This window comes from Bactrocera latifrons, unplaced genomic scaffold (assembly GCF_001853355.1).
Source record: "Bactrocera latifrons isolate USDA-ARS-PBARC rearing strain unplaced genomic scaffold, ASM185335v1 scaffold_26, whole genome shotgun sequence".
Lineage (NCBI taxonomy): Eukaryota > Metazoa > Arthropoda > Insecta > Diptera > Tephritidae > Bactrocera > Bactrocera latifrons.
In genome coordinates, this window is record NW_017536185.1 from 1,190,159 (window position 1) to 1,206,933 (window position 16,775).

The 16,775-nt window shown below is 38.1% G+C and overlaps 1 protein-coding gene across 5 annotated transcripts in view; it reads left to right on the top strand.

Annotated features, from left to right (window-relative positions):
* LOC108969634 (tyrosine-protein kinase Abl) overlaps positions 1 to 15,899 on the top strand; it is a 66,679-nt gene extending 50,780 nt beyond the window's left edge. For 3 of the 5 annotated variants that reach the window (XM_018934477.1, XM_018934479.1, XM_018934478.1), the window contains 7 exons: positions 7,168 to 7,687; positions 7,783 to 8,198; positions 8,262 to 8,848; positions 9,254 to 9,431; positions 9,520 to 9,640; positions 9,714 to 10,045; positions 11,023 to 15,899. In XM_018934477.1, the coding sequence (XP_018790022.1) occupies positions 7,168 to 7,687; positions 7,783 to 8,198; positions 8,262 to 8,848; positions 9,254 to 9,431; positions 9,520 to 9,640; positions 9,714 to 10,045; positions 11,023 to 14,069 (5,201 nt within the window). In that variant the 3' untranslated portion in view covers positions 14,070 to 15,899. The remainder of the gene's footprint in view (positions 1 to 7,167; positions 7,688 to 7,782; positions 8,199 to 8,261; positions 8,849 to 9,253; positions 9,432 to 9,519; positions 9,641 to 9,713; positions 10,046 to 11,022) is intronic. The other 2 variants (XM_018934480.1, XM_018934481.1) reach the window with 1 other exon arrangement.
* Positions 15,900 to 16,775: the final 876 nt, after the last annotated feature.

Genomic DNA, 16,775 nt, shown 5'->3' on the forward strand with positions numbered 1-16,775 from the left:
TGTAATACTCGTAGACATATGGGCGTGTTTGTATGTTCGTAAATTTTTTTATGAATTTTCGCCATTTTAATGGATAGTTATTTTCATTTTAAATTGGTTAATGTGTTTATTAGTAATTTAAATACACACAGTTCTTTTTAATTGTGCTTTCGTTTCTATATTGAGCTAATGGAAAACGAAAACGAACAGGTGTACTATGTGTATTATGTAAGAACTTAATTACTTATTCTAGGAGTTAAATGTTTTTATATGTGCTTACGGTGGCCATAGTAGCCGCGTACCTTAGTCAAGGTCAAATGATGGTATCTTTAGTAAATGACAGTTCTAGAAGTTGCGTTCTAAAGACTCCTTACGGCTTTAGTGTGTGGTCATTATTCACGCGGCTGACACAATCTCCGATTAAATCTGGGTAAATCCTTTAATACTCCTATTCATTAGGTACTGATTCTGAAAGCCACATCTTTGTCTGTCAAAAAATACCTAATTTCCAAATTATTTCCATGGTATATTCTTATACCCAAAATATCCAATATTCTTATACCAAAATCACTCGAACGGACTCGGGAGGATGTCAAGATCCTTGTCATTTTGTTCACTGTAAATCGCAACGCACTACTGAGGAGTATCGACTTTATTTTTGTATCAGTGAATTCTAGACTTAAATTTTGAGTTAAAAGTAAGATCAGTCAAGAGACCAAGAAAAATATTTTATATCTTGTATATATGTGAATATACAAAAATTTATCCGTCCCTCAATTCAAGTGTAGGTCCGCTCGTAAGAATCAATGAAAAGTGGGCAAGTTTCAGTAGTTACACATTTTAAAAAAGCATAAACTATATGCTTGCGATCCCCTGCCAATCAAATGAAAATTTATGCAAGATAACGATCCCAAACATGCTTCAAAGCTAAAAAAAAAATTTTCTGCGAAGAAGATCGACATTTTGCATTGGCCAACCCAACCCAAAAACCTTGACTTGAATTTGAATGAAAACTTAGGAAATGCAATCAGGACTAAAACTGCAAAGGTCATTTATAAAAATATGGACCGAAAGCTAGGTGTCAACACCTCGTGGAAAGCATGGGCCGAAGATGTGAAGCAGTTAGTTAGTTAGCAAGCTAGAGCATATAATATTAAATTGTCGAAATTTTTCTAGGTTATGCCATTTATTTGTCCATTTGATAACACCACACTTTTCGCATTTTGATCATTATTTCTTTTTTTTTATAAATATTTGTTATTTCTGTTTGTGCTTTTATTCAGTACGAGGAATAAACCTTAAAAACCGAAACTTGTTTGTATTAAAACAAGTAAGGAAGGGCTAAGTTCGGGTGTCACCGAACATTTTATACTCTCGCATGATAAAGTGATAATCGAGATTTCAGGCGTGGTTGTGGTTGTGACATTTCTTCCGTAAAATTTAGTGTTTCTGACGTTTTATGTTAGTCGGTTAACGCACTTTTAGTGATTTTCAACATAACCTTTGTATGGGAGGTGAGCGTGGTTATTGTCCGACTTCTTCCATTTTTGAACTGTATATGGAAATGCCTAAAAGAAACGACTCTATACAGTTTGGTTGACATAGCTATAGTAGTTTTCGAGATATGTACAAAAAAGTTAGTAGGGGCCGGGGCCACGCCCACTTTTCCAAAAAAATTACGTCCAAATATGCCCCTCCCTAGTGCGATCCTTTGTGCCAAATTTCATTTTAATATCTTTATTTACGGCTTAGTTATGACATTTTATAGGTTTTCGGTTTCCGCCATTTTGTGGGCGTGGCAGTGGGCCGATTTTGTCCATCTTCGAACTTAACCTTCTTATGGAGCCAAGAAATACGTGTACCAAGTTTCATCATGATATCTCAATTTTTACTCAAGTTACACCTTGCATGGACGGACGGACGGACAGACAGACATCCGGATTTCAACTCTACTCGTCACCCTGATCACTTTGGTATATATAACCCTATATCTGACTCTTTTAGTTTTAGGACTTACAAACAACCGTTATGTGAACAAAACTATAATACTCTCTTTAGCAACTTTGTTGCGAGAGTATAAATATATACGATACTGTAACACCAGAAAGAAGCCATAACAAATGTGTATGACAATCTCTATATTTCAATAAGAAATTTTTACCAAAACGAATATATATAATACTTATAACAGTTTAACGAATTGCCATAATTGAAAAATCCATTTGTTCGACGGTAGCGCTTCCATTTTGAGAGAACAAGAGGAGTAGGGACGCGGATCATATGATACTTAGGAACGGCTGCGCGTTTCGATTGATCATACATATACATACATATATTCAAAAGTCATATTTTTGTATTATGTGTGAGTAAATAAGTATGCATATGTGCACACCTGCGTTAATACGTCATATCATCACGTACGGAACGATTTTCATATTCGAAATTATGAAAAAGAAATTTCGCTTATAATTTAATTTCGCGCTGACCTCTATCTGGATTCGTAAGTGTGTATGCATGTGTGTGTACTTCCGGCTTGGAGGCTCCGCTGTAAGACAATACCTTTTATACGCTTTGTAAAAGTCATAACTTTTATGAATGAAATGTTTGTGCATGTATTGTATTTCATTAATGTGTACATGACCATTTACCTATGTGTGGGTGTATAAACACATATATCAAATATACATTTTATGTACCATAGTATGTGTAAAGGAGACAACTCATAAATTAATGTTGGGCCTGTAGCGCTCATATGGGTCTCCGGTCAGTCGCAACAACAACAATAAAGCTAACTGTTTGATAGCAAATAGTGTGACGACAAGCTGGTCTTATGGCTCGTTTAGATAAATGAATATTTCCTCTTTATGTATGTAATAATGTATACACTTGAGCATAATATGTAAATAAATATGTATGTTGGATTTGGTTTTTAATTGAAAACGAAAAATGTATATGTACATACATATCTATGCATATGCATATATGTATATCTGGTTGGGAATGTACACTTGTATACAAGAAGTTGTTTCAAAATGTGGAAGCCAACTTTAACCAAGGATCTTTAATCTGACTAAGTAGTCCGTGATTAAATTCTATTTTGAAATACAAACTTTTTTATTATTCTTTTAAAACTTACACACCTTTCACACTTTTATAATTCCTACAATTTTGCAATTAAAGCAATCCGCACATCACTCCCTCTTGTGCCCCAGAAAGTAAAACTTCCCGAAGTTTTTCCAACTTGGGCATTGTATTTCGCACTCATTTTCGTTCCAGCTTGCTCCCATTAAAAATAAAACACATTTGAAAAGAAACCGCCAAGCTTTTGTTTAATCACCAGAAACGCCAACAACAGTGCCGGCGTCCGCGTGCGCGTCGGCGTCGGCGACAATGTTTGTGGCTTGCTTCTGACGCGTTCGCACTGCTTGACATACATACACACTTGTCAGTTACAAAATCTTTTGTGGTAATGTGTTTTTATGGTTTTACGCAATAGTTATACATTAAATTGTTTTACCCGCAAAAAAAGAACGAGAGAAAATAGAGCGAATCAGAGTAAAAGTTGAATGCGAATGAAATATATACATACATCCTATACATACAGTCCATCAGTTTATGAATCCCAAAATTTAAAAGGCATTGAGAACAGTCGCCTTGAAGACATATGTAGGTATGTACAGAATTTTCCAACAAGAGTGAGAGAGAGATATGATTACTTAGCAAAAAACACTTATTGTCAATGAAATTCAAATGTTTTTTATTGCGAAGTGTAATCGGTAAAGTTCTGAATATTAGTAAAAATTCGATTTTCGAGTATTTTTTCCACTAAATCAATTCGTATCTTACAAATAGCACGGCCAATATTGACTTCTAAGGCTCAAAAAGAGTTGTGATTTATTGCTAAACACCAATGTTTTCAAATAACCCCACGTTAACTAGTCTAACTTTGTTAAATCACAACTTCCTGGAGGCAATTCAAAGCCACAATTTCTTGGAATAATCGAATTTGTGATTTTGCTTCGCCAGAATCGAAAATTTTATTCGTTTACTAAGATGAAAGTAAGCCCCGTGGGAGACAATGATTTTCTTAAAAAAATCGTAATCGTTTTCAAGTTGTTTCAAGGCAAAATCAGCAAATTCACCACTTTTACGGTTATCCAATTTTTTCAGTTCTTGAGTGGGTGGGCGATTATTACGATCATGAAATGGCAAAAGCGCACGAAAAGCAGCAATTGGAGGATAGGTCGCCATCTTACTTTGCTTGCCCACAAACGGATGTTCTTTGGCTACCCAGAGGATATTTGGTCTAAGCCCGAAAGTCGTGAGCTGCTTGAGCTAAAAGTAAAATAATCGTTTCTGTCCAATCCCAAATGAATCAGAGAACTTTCCTCACTTGCGTGAACTTCTGCACATGACTTCATCCTCCAATAAAGAAGAAGAAGATAAATGGTCAGTATGACGTGCTTGGAAACTGCTTTATTTGCGAAGCTTTAGTTTTTTAAGTATTTTGTTGTTCTATTTTTCAGAAGTTTTAAAATTTAAATAAAATCCTATATATTAATTGTCGTTAACGAAGTTGCCAGCCACTCATTCGCACTGATTCCTTTGACTTAACATTTGAGCAAACTAAACGGGATTATACACACGCACTTACATATGTATGTACTTATTAATATACATTCTTGCGTTTTTTACAAATAAAAAATACAAATTGGTTACAGAAATTATTATTATTCTGTATCTTTAACATTCTTGTAATTTTTTCATGCATCTTCCCACAACATAAAAATGTGACTTCTTTAAAAATAAAAACATAAAAAATAAGACTAAGAAAAGTACTGCAAAGAACAGAACACGATTTTCTTTGCTCCTCGCCACTTTGCTTCGTGAATTATTTATTTTCTCAATGAAAATGGCAGCTTCAAACCTACAACACACAGATACAAACATGCCTTAGATTGAAGTGGTTGGGCACGTACCAGATATACGAACGAGTACATATGTACACATATAGTATATATCTATGTAAGTCTGTAAGTATATATCTGGCCAGCGTATTTTCATTGAGGCATTCCTGCATAAATGCTTTTGTGATACATAAATTGCCTGTAAATTCCAGTTCCCATCCATTGCGACAGAGCAATCGTGGCCTCTGTTGTTGTTATTTGATACTCAGGTGCTCTCCTCCAAAGCCCTTAACTGTGGAATTCCAACCGAACCGGCGCTGGTACTCACATTTGTTGCCGGTTCTCCGCTTGTTGGTGTTTGTATTGTTGTTTTTGTGTGTGTTGTTCTGTAAAAATCTTATCACATAAATTCAGGTGAACATTCAATTGTTTTGCTTTTACTCTTTGGCTTTGCACAAAACAAGTTTCCTTATTTATTCTCAACTTGATGGTAGAAGTACTTTACTTTTTTTCATGTCAGTTGAAGAACTTCCGATGCCAGTGTATTAACTTTCATTGTATTTGAGCTTGAAGAAATAATATATATATATTATGGAAAAAAGTACTAACATTTTCCGGTGTAAAACAAACCGTTATCTAAAAATTAAAACGCTCCAATATGCCTGAGAAAAATTTCAGATTTAAAATTCTATTAAATATTATTCTCAAGGACCGCTACAAATGTCCTCCTCGGATGAGATAAACTGGCTGGAGACTTTCATCTTACTCCAGTTTTTCTTTTTGACTTGACGCAAAGTAACAGTCTTAGATAAACACACACTTTCAAAAGTCGCACTACTAAATTTCTTATTACTCTGAAATTTGCATTGATTTAGCTAGCTAAAGTTAGAGAGAATCGAATAAAATTCAATGCGACTGCATTTTCGGACTAAGAACACTGAAAAGGCGAAACAACATTTTTAGCGAACAATCGAACCCGACGAAAGGCATCACATAAACATTTTCTCGTCGAAGAAATAGGCTGCAGCAAGGGTAAGGTAACAAAACGGCTTTGTAGTATTTGAAATCCGACAACAATAATGTGTGGCGTCAAGGAGAGCATTGGCAATCAACTCAACAACAATATTCGTCACTCATTGCGAACTGTGCAGCGAATCGAAATGATGACAGCAACTTCATGGTTATCAATATGGCGCCTGATTGTCACTCTCTCGATCAAATGAAGAAAAATTTATTATATATGTATGTAATGTCGGCAGATAATGTTCGTTAACTTGTTGTAATTTTGAAGGTAATTTCGCAACGTCGACACTCATAGAAAGTCGGGACCGAATCAATCTGGTTTTGCAGTCGATGTTGATGGTTGCCCCGAATTAATCCATGATTTTCTCCATTTAGGATGCTTGAAAGAAATATGTTTTTCACCGACAGTGACAGTTCGATGCAAAACTGAATTGCTTTCGTGTCTTTGAAACAAAACTTTACAAGTGTTTTTTCCGTTTTCCATTTGTCTTACAATCAATTCATGTGGCGCCCATTTTCCACATTTTTGGATCTTTCCCGTAGCTTTCAAACGGTCTGAATTTTTTTGTTGGACGAGGATGATGATGAATTTAATATCGCTTTTTGTTCGGCGTCTTCGAACTTTTTTGGTGGTCTTCCACGTTTTTTATCACCATCTTTGGCATTTTCCTTCTGAAAAATTAAGGCTCGTTCACCAAATACATATATTGTCGACATGTGGTCTTCTAGAGCTTGGTGCTTTTTTGACACCAAAATTAACGGATCGAAATCGATGAAACAAAAATTGCGTGTGATGGACCACAAACACTATCCACATTTTCTGCTTTTTCGAAGAAGACCTGTAAAATATAGCACCTTTTCCTTTTGCTGATGTCCATCTTTGGCGGGTGCTTAAACTATACTGAGTCAAGAAATCACAAAACTGCCTGAAAAACTTTAGAACAACGTCATACAGCGAAATCCGATCGCGCAACGCCAAATACAAATTACTATTGACATTTTTTTTTTGAAAAATAATGGATTTTTATGGTAAATTTTTCTGGATGGATTTATTTTTTTTTATGACGCTAAGAATAAATACAAATATCAAATTCTATGTTCAAAACTTTGTTTTTTTTAAGAAGCAAATCACCGTTTTCAGTCCATTTCTTCACTTTCATCAATATTCACTACTAATATCATTGTACATTTCTGTATTAAAATTAGCCTGTTTCATCTACATAAAACCCCTTTTATTTACCTATAACTTTATTTGCAGAGGCACTGCGGCAATCTCGACCGCTGCCACACATTCCGGCCGGCACGACAATGTTGCCTGACGCCGATCTGCAATGCCAAGATGGCGTCTCGCTACACACACAAAGTCACAGTCAAGGTCACAATTCCGCCACATCCGGTTTCGAGTCGGCACACCGCTGGACATCCAAAGAGAATCTGCTAGCGCCCGGCCCCGAAGAGGACGATCCACAGCTGTTCGTTGCTTTATACGATTTTCAAGCCGGTGGGGAGAATCAATTGAGTCTGAAGAAAGGCGAACAGGTGCGTATATTGTCATACAACAAATCGGGTGAATGGTGTGAAGCACACTCGGACTCCGGCAATGTCGGTTGGGTGCCATCGAACTACGTGACGCCGCTCAACTCGCTGGAGAAGCACTCTTGGTATCATGGTCCCATATCGCGCAATGCCGCCGAATACTTACTGAGCTCGGGCATCAATGGCAGCTTTTTGGTGCGCGAAAGTGAAAGTTCGCCGGGGCAGCGCAGCATCAGTTTAAGGTATGACATTACTGGCGATTATTATAAAAACAATATTTTTATCTATGTAGAAAAGTAATTATTAAATGCCTCATTTTTCTCTCGAAAACTTTTAGATACGAAGGTCGTGTGTATCATTACCGCATTTCCGAGGATCCGGATGGTAAAGTTTTTGTAACAGCGGAAGCCAAATTTAATACACTCGCTGAACTTGTGCATCATCATAGTGTACAACACGAAGGGCACGGGTTGATTACGCCATTACTATACCCAGCGCCCAAACAAAACAAACCGACCGTTTTCCCACTCAGTCCCGAACCGGACGAGTGGGAAATCTGCCGTACGGACATTGTGATGAAGCATAAGTTGGGCGGCGGCCAGTACGGTGAGGTGTACGAGGCCGTTTGGAAGCGTTACGGCAACACAGTGGCTGTGAAGACGCTAAAGGAGGACACAATGGCACTCAAGGACTTTCTCGAAGAGGCGGCTATAATGAAAGAAATGAAACACCCAAACCTTGTGCAACTAATAGGTAAATATTAAATAATTTAACTACTGTTGGTATTAAAAAAACTTATTACTATCTTGCCATCAGGTGTTTGCACGCGTGAACCGCCCTTCTACATCATTACCGAATTCATGTCGCATGGCAACCTTTTGGATTTCCTGCGTTCGCCTGCCCGCGAAACACTTGACGCTGTGGCACTGCTTTATATGGCCACACAGATTGCCTCCGGTATGAGTTATTTGGAGTCGCGCAATTACATTCATCGCGATTTGGCCGCACGCAACTGTCTAGTGGGCGATAACAAACTCGTGAAAGTGGCCGATTTCGGCTTGGCGCGGCTTATGCGCGATGACACCTACACAGCGCATGCCGGCGCCAAATTCCCCATCAAGTGGACTGCCCCAGAAGGTTTGGCGTACAATAAGTTCAGCACGAAGTCGGATGTTTGGGCTTTCGGCGTTTTGTTGTGGGAGATCGCCACATATGGCGCTTCACCGTATCCCAATATTGATCTCACCGATGTATTTCATAAGCTTGAGAAGGGCTATCGCATGGAGAGGCCGCCAGGTTGCCCACCGGAAGTGTACGATTTGATGCGTCAGTGTTGGCATTGGAATGCGGCGGATCGGCCGACATTCAAGAGTATACATCATGCATTGGAGCATATGTTTCAGGTGGGTGAGGTGTGGGATGACAATGGTGACAGTGGTGAATTTTGTGAAGATTATGAAGATGATGATGAGGAAGAAGATGTTGAAGAAGAGGAGAATGATGATGATAATGAATACGATGATGATGATGATATTGACGATGACGATGACGGCGTTGAACTTTGATGTGATCGTAACGGCAATCTGGGGTACAAATGTACCGATGCAACAAATAGGGCCACAGCAGCCAACCTGTTGCTAACCACTGTGACCGATACATTAAGAGGCGCTGTTATTGTAGAGCCACATAGATATAAAAAAATTCATGAAAATCAAAATGATGATGATAAAATAGCTATGAACATGAAAATACGTTGTAAGAACAATAATAATAATGGACGACCACGTCTCGTTTTCTTCGATCTGCAGGAATCATCGATTACCGAGGCGGTCGCAAAACAATTGAATGCCACAACGATGACGCAGAGTCTAACGCCGCAAATGGGCAAAAAGGGCATACCAGCGAGTGGTGGCGGCAGCAGCAGTGGCGGCGGTTTAACACCGAGCGGCGGCCTACTGGAACAACCCGTCGGAACGCCAATGTCGGGTAAATATCACAATGCAATAATAAGTTTAGTATACTGGAACTGTAAATAATATATTAATAACCAATGAAATCTTAAATGTTCCTGCAGAAACCGGTTCAACTTCCACCAAATTAAGTACATTCTCCAGCCAAGGTAAAGGCAATGTGCAAATGCGCCGCACCACCAACAAACAGGGCAAACAGGCTCCCGCGCCACCGAAACGTACGAGGTGCGTCACCATTTACAGACCACAAAGTCCTCACTGCTTATTTTTTTATATATATTTATTTTTTATTTTGCAGTTTACTTTCGACCAGCCGTGATTCTACTTATCGCGAGGACGATTCACGTAATCTCATAGATGAACACAACACAAATGGTAGTAGCATCTTTTTCAACCTACAGCAACAACTACAAAAACAGCTGCAAAAGCAAACTCCAATACAACCACAACCATATAATGTTGTATCAACCACAACCACAACCCCAAACAATAACACTAATAATAAACGTTGCAAAACGAATTCTTATACTTTGTGTACTACACCACCTCCTCCCCAATATTCTATAAAGAAATCATCCTCTTGCAGTAGTTTCCTAATCGATATACTTTTTCGAGGTATTTCACACCTGAGTAAGATTATTAAAACATTTCCTTTATATCGTTTTTATCATTTTTGTTGAAATTTGTTTACATTTATTTAATATTTTGTGTGTTATTTCCGATACTTTTGGAACTTTGGTTTTTTTTTTTTTTTTTTTTTTTTTTTTTTTTTTTTTTTTTTTTTTTTTTTTTTTTTTTTTTTTTTTTTTTTTGTGCTAACAAGAGTTATTTGTGTGCTGAGTAATGAATTGGTAAATTACTAGTAAAAAAAACTTTTCGTCACTTTTTTACTACCCCTGCATATATATATATGATTATTTAAAGATTTTGATTATCTTTGTATTTACGCTCTAAATAAAACTCTTGACTGCTCTCTGAAGTTCATTACTCATCTGACACACCTTTTGTTTGTTTGTGTTGTTTGCTTGTCTTAACTTTTCCTTTCATCGTTCATTGAGTTTACGTTTAATATTTGTACTAACATTTTTACCAGTATGTATGTAAATTTGTATTAATCAAGATTAATTATGAAATTATACAGGGTTGCAAAGGAGTTAAAGTATGTAAGTACTAAGTTAGCTTTTCACTTCAAGTTGCGCCAAAAATAGAATGACCGCAAAAAAAAAAAATGTGCATGCTTGCCCGTTCTCTTATGGATTGGACCACGTTCGAATATGTGTATCTTGAAGTGAGTGTCCAAGCTATTGTCCTTGCTTTCCAGCTCACCCTGTATAAAAGCATATACATAAATATTAAAATATATGTAACTTTAATTAATTTGCTTTATGCCTTCCACATTCATTTCGTCTTGAATAATCTTACTGCCTGGTTGCTGGACCTCCATCCAAACTAAATGCTAATGTCGCCCCAAAACCTCGCATCCACCTATCGACGCATTGCTCTACTCTCTGCCAATACATATTATAAGCATAAAACTGCAGTCTCTCTCACTTACCAACTAACAACTAATTTTTTTCGATCTTCTTATTTTCTGCATACACAAATAGGTCTCACACGCGATATTAATAGTCTGACACAACGTTATGATTCCGAAAATGACAATACAACAGGTGATCCCGACACTGATGCAACCGGTGACAGCTTGGAATGTCAAAATATACCCACCAGCCAAAGTAAGGTGCAGCATTCGCTCCACAGCGGTGGCATCGGTCCACGTTCGGCTCAACAGCATAGCTCATTCAAGCGACCAACGCCCGTTATGGGCAATCGCGGTCTCGAAACACGTCAAAGCAAACGATCTCAACATCAACAACAACACCATGCGCCACGGGACAATAGCGCAGGCGGTTGTACTTCACATCACGTGACCGTCGGTGCATTGGAGGTGAATAATGTGAAGTGCGTAGTCAATCGCTACGGCACTTTGCCGAAAGTGCAACGCATCGGCGCCTATCTGAATAGTCTGGAGGATCCACATACGCTACCACAGCACAGCATCGCCACTCACCTGTCAACAGTGGCGCCGGTTGCCACCACAAATGGTCATGGCGGGCATACAGCAGCCATACGTCAACAACTGCCAGCGGGGCACGTGATGCCGTTACCGCCACCCATGAAGTCCGTTGCGAATGTCACACCCGGTGGGATTTGTGGCAATATACCGGCGCCACCACAGCAAATGATACGTAGCAACTCGTCGAGTGGTGTCACCATGCAGAACAGCGCTTCAGCGAGTTTGAATAAATTACAGCGTCATCGTACAGCTGCTGATGGCACCATGATGACGTTTTCCTCATTTCGTGGTACATCCTCCAGCAATTCACCCAAACGCAGTCAACAGCCGGCGTTAGCTAATTTGGAATTTCCACCGCCGCCACTGGATTTGCCACCACCACCAGAAGAGTTCGAGACACCACCGCCGCCACCACCACCCGCACCAGCAGCCGAGGTGTTGGAAGAACTACAACAATCGGCAAGTATAACCTCAACACAATACCCTTTACCGAATAGCAGTAGTAATGATGTCTCGAACACTGCACCCAGTGTTGAGGAAGCAAGCACACGATTCGGTGTGTCCTTACGTAAACGTGAGCCATCAACAGACTCATGCAGTTCTCTGGGGTCGCCGCCGGAGGTTACAAATGCCAATACAAATGCTGGTGGTAATGTGCAGGAGTTCAATATGAAGGAGAAATTGATGGCGGAAATCAAAGACCGTTCCAAAGAGAATTCTGCCAACAATGCAAATTTACAAAACGGCAGCACCATACCAGCAGGCAGTGGAGTGGACCCCGTGTCTCTGCTGTTCACAGAGTTGGCCGAAATGAATTTGACAAAGCAAAAGACCACACCACCGCAACCGCCAAAAGCTCAAGGTGGTGGCAGTAACGGTGATTCAGGCGGTTCGCAAACACAATCTCAAGAGAACGGCAATACAAATTCCTTTAAGGCACAGCTAAAGAAAGTTGAACCAAAAAAATTACCAACACCCACACAAAAGACCGAAAATCAAACGACGATTATTGACTTTAAGGCGCATTTGAGAAAAGTTGAAAAAGATCCGAAAGATAAAAAAGACGCAGCCATAGATGAGGCGCCTAAAAATATACTGCAAAAGGCACAAACTGTGATCTCTACGGGCACCTTGGGACGCAAGGGTGACAAGAAATTCACCACACCGATGACAATGGCGCCAACGATGGGCACGTTAACAACACAACAAAAGACTGAAAATGCAAAACATGACATGACCAATAGCAATAGCAATAATGGCAATACCATTAACCCTGCCAATACCAACACTAATTCAACTACAAATACCAATGGTAATACTCAACATAACGCAAATGCAAATTCCAATTTAAATTGCAACAACGCACCAAACACCACAGAGCCAGCAGATGCGCCAGTGATCACAAACGATGGCGATGCTGGCAAACGTCGTAGCACAGGTAGTATACATAGTTTGAAGAAATTATGGGAGCAACCGGGCAGTGGCGCCGATTATGCAAGCACCCAATCACAGGCGAACTGCTCAACAAATAGTGGCAGCACCGGCACGAATTCCAACATAACCAACAGCACTAGCACCTCGAGCACCAATCAACTTTCGCCAAAATTCAGTTTGAAGCCCATCTCGAATGCTGCAACCACGCCCACAACAAATTCAAATCGTTTTCCACCACTTAGCACCCAAATCTCACCACGTACCAATGCCATGAATGCCACCAATTCCATGGCCAATAAGCCGCCACCAGCTGCACCACCACCACCGCCCCCTACTACCAACAACAGCACAAATAATCAAACTCAGAATCACAATCAAAATTCCATTTTCAACAATTCCCATTACACGAAATCCCAACTAACAACCTCTCTCTCAACTCAACTATTCACAGATGGTAATCATCAATATGGTGAACAAAGTACTTCAAACACCAATAATTCCACCGCTAACACATCAACCGGAAATAACACAACGACTAACAACGAAATCGCTGCAATGAGCCAATCACTTTTTGTAGAGCACAGCAGTGCGGCAAACACCGGCGGCAATCTAATGCAGCCAAACAATAAACTCACCACATCGACTATCACTACAAATGCGGCTGCTACAGCTGCAAATAATACAACAAACAACAAACCCGCTGTACCGCTGAAGCCCACCAAACTAACCATCTACGCCACGCCCATCTCACAGAAAATCGCCGCCAGCGCATTGGATAGCACCACAAACACACCACTCGGCAGCGCTCTGCAAAGTTCAACACAAATCAGCCGCGAAAGCATACTAGAGCTCGTCGGACTGCTCGAGACTTCACTGCATCAGCATCCCGTCAACTCGATCTCCGCCTCACAGTGGCTACAACTAAGCGACAAGCTCAACATACTGCAAAATAATTGTGTAGTCTTCGCCGACAACGAAACAATGCCGCCGCATTCGAAATTCCATTTTCGCGAATTGGTAACACGCGTCGAAACGCAATCGCAGAGTCTACGCACTGCCGGCAGTAAAAATGTACAAGACAACGAGCGTCTGGTCAGCGAGGTGGGTCAATCGTTGAAGCAGCTAACAAACGCCTTGCATAGGTAAATATTATTAAAGCGGGAAACACGGTCGGGGGTGAACAGCGCTTACAGTTGCAATATTGGCGACGGGGAAACGCAGGAGTTGCCACCACCATGGCGCAATTGGCTAGACGCCGAGGGAAATTTCATCAAACGAAAATGAAAGTAACAGCCGCCACAATTATGGGTTGTGCGTGGTCGTCTGTCATGTGAAGGATGTTCAGAAATTCAAGGCTTTAGTTTCCTGCTTGAGTGAATGTTATAGGCATATCATGTGTGTGACGAAACGGTGGGATTTGAATATGCATGTTAAATTCATAGATTTGTTGTTATAGAACAAATGACGATTCTGATCATGCCACAAAAGAAAAGAAAAATGATATTTCCATTTAATTTTGAAGTGTTGATCAACTTAACCTAAAACACACACCACACAAACATATATAAGCAAACAAGTATATTTTTATGCAGCAGAACTAGACATTCATTATTAACCAAAACAATTATGACTACTTAACTTCGGACGAAGTACAGGGTTCTAAATCCTAACATATTTATGCGTATAATTAATTTCATTTTGTCATACAAAATACCGTTGTAAACTGCTTACAGCTTACTGTTCATGCGTAAACCCTGTATATATTAAAGTGAAAATACAAAATCTAGTCATACATGAAGAATCCAATTTAAATTGCTGTTAGTTGTAGGCTTACCCTAAGATGAAATCAAGACATTTTAAACTACTTGTACTAGTTACTAGCAATATAACCTTTATGGAAGCAAGTATGGCAAATTGACAAGACTTGCATTAAGTACTCATTTATTAAGACTTATTTGGTAGATATTCCTCTAACAACATGATTATTATATTTTAATTCCATATATTATATTTTACATATATATTTAATAAAAAAAATGTTTCCATATTTTAGAAACTTACATGTATATTTTAGGTACTTATAACTAGCACTGTATAAAGTTAATGAAAGCGATTGCGATTATGTAAAAATATAAGCAGACTTTTGTGTCATTTTTAGCACTATAACGGTGTTTTTAACTGGAAAATTGTATAACGGCCTACATATATGGCAGTATTTGTGAAAGTCGCGTAAGTTTGCATAAAAATTGAATCACATTCAAGTGCCAAAAAAATTTAAAAGCAAGCTAAAAACATGCTTTAGTATTTATGTTGGCATATATTGTTGCTGTGTTTTTTCGATTGTTCTAACAACTTCAATGGATGTTTGCAAATGCATGAATTTTGTCATAAAAATTGCTCAGACATATTATGTTGCCACATTTTCAAATTATCACGAAAACCTTCAGTAATTTTTCGACTTTCGCTCAAAAACTTTTAGAATTTGCGTTAATTAAAATATAAATTTTTGTTGCCCTGTGATACATTTAAGCATTTTGGCATAATATCCAACCAATGTTGTATTGTTTGGATGAACCAATAGTTGTTTTTTTTTCTTAATTTTTAAAGAAAGTGTTTTAGAATTTTGCTACTTTTTTCCATTATGAAGAATTTTTACATTGCAGTTCAATGTGGTTTAATAATTATTGGAGAACAAACTATTTTGAAACATTTTTAGCGTATACTTGTACATTTTAGTTGTCTAGCAGTTATGCTCAGCTTTTAAGTGAGAAATTTTTAGGTACATACATACTTTTTAATTATAAAAAAACTAGGAAACTTCTATTGAGACCAATAACTCAATTCAATTTGTGAAATACAAAAACGAAAAAAATCGGTCAAATCTGGTTCTTAGTTTTTAACGTTACAATAATAGTTATTTTTCTTGTCAATAGATAATGGTTTTTAAAAATTAATATTTTTTAGCTAATACCATCAATTGTTATTAAATAAAAATTTAATATTTAAGTTCTTTCCAAATTTTCATAACTATATTTTAAATTAAATTTTTTCATTGTCTGCTAACCAAACACGCCAAAATTTATATTTATGCTTGGGAAGTTGCTGAGGTTTTATAATAAATCGACAAGGCGAGCTTTTAATTAATTAGACCACAATTGTTTGGTCAAAATATGACGCGTAAGAAACCTCATACGACTTCCAGGTATAAATACATTACGAAGTTTGTCGCGAACTGCCGGTTTCTACAAAGCTATTGTTATTGTTGTTAAGCTAATTTTTGCAGCAGACGGAATTCAAGACGCTCGGTTAAACCATGATCGGCATTTAAAAAGACAACGGTAGAACATTCTTTGATTTAAAGAATTATTACAAGGCATAAATATTGTTTCTTATAAAGTTGTTAAGTTGATGACTTGTAAAAATATTACGTATTTTATTTTATAGTATCCCGTCACTTTTTTAACACAATATACCAATTCTTACAAATAAATTTTGCTATTTTTAGACATTTTCTGCGAGCAAATTGATAACAAACTGAAAAGAAAAACCCAAAGATATTTATAAATAGTTCTATATAACCACATTATGCATATGTGTGTGTACTATTTTTAAAATATTAAGCTTGAGACGAATATAGTCAGTTGTAGCACGAAGTCAAGTACGCTTAGTTGAAGTTTCATATTTGTTAGGTTATCCTTTCTTACTGTAGGGAAGCATACGATGACAATGTAGAATTATCAAATGAACGTCTTAAAATGTAGAAAACCACTGAAATGTTCAGCTATAAACGCGCTGTATTTATATTTATTACCTTGCGCTCCATTCTCGGTTTTACATAAACATATTTTTCTA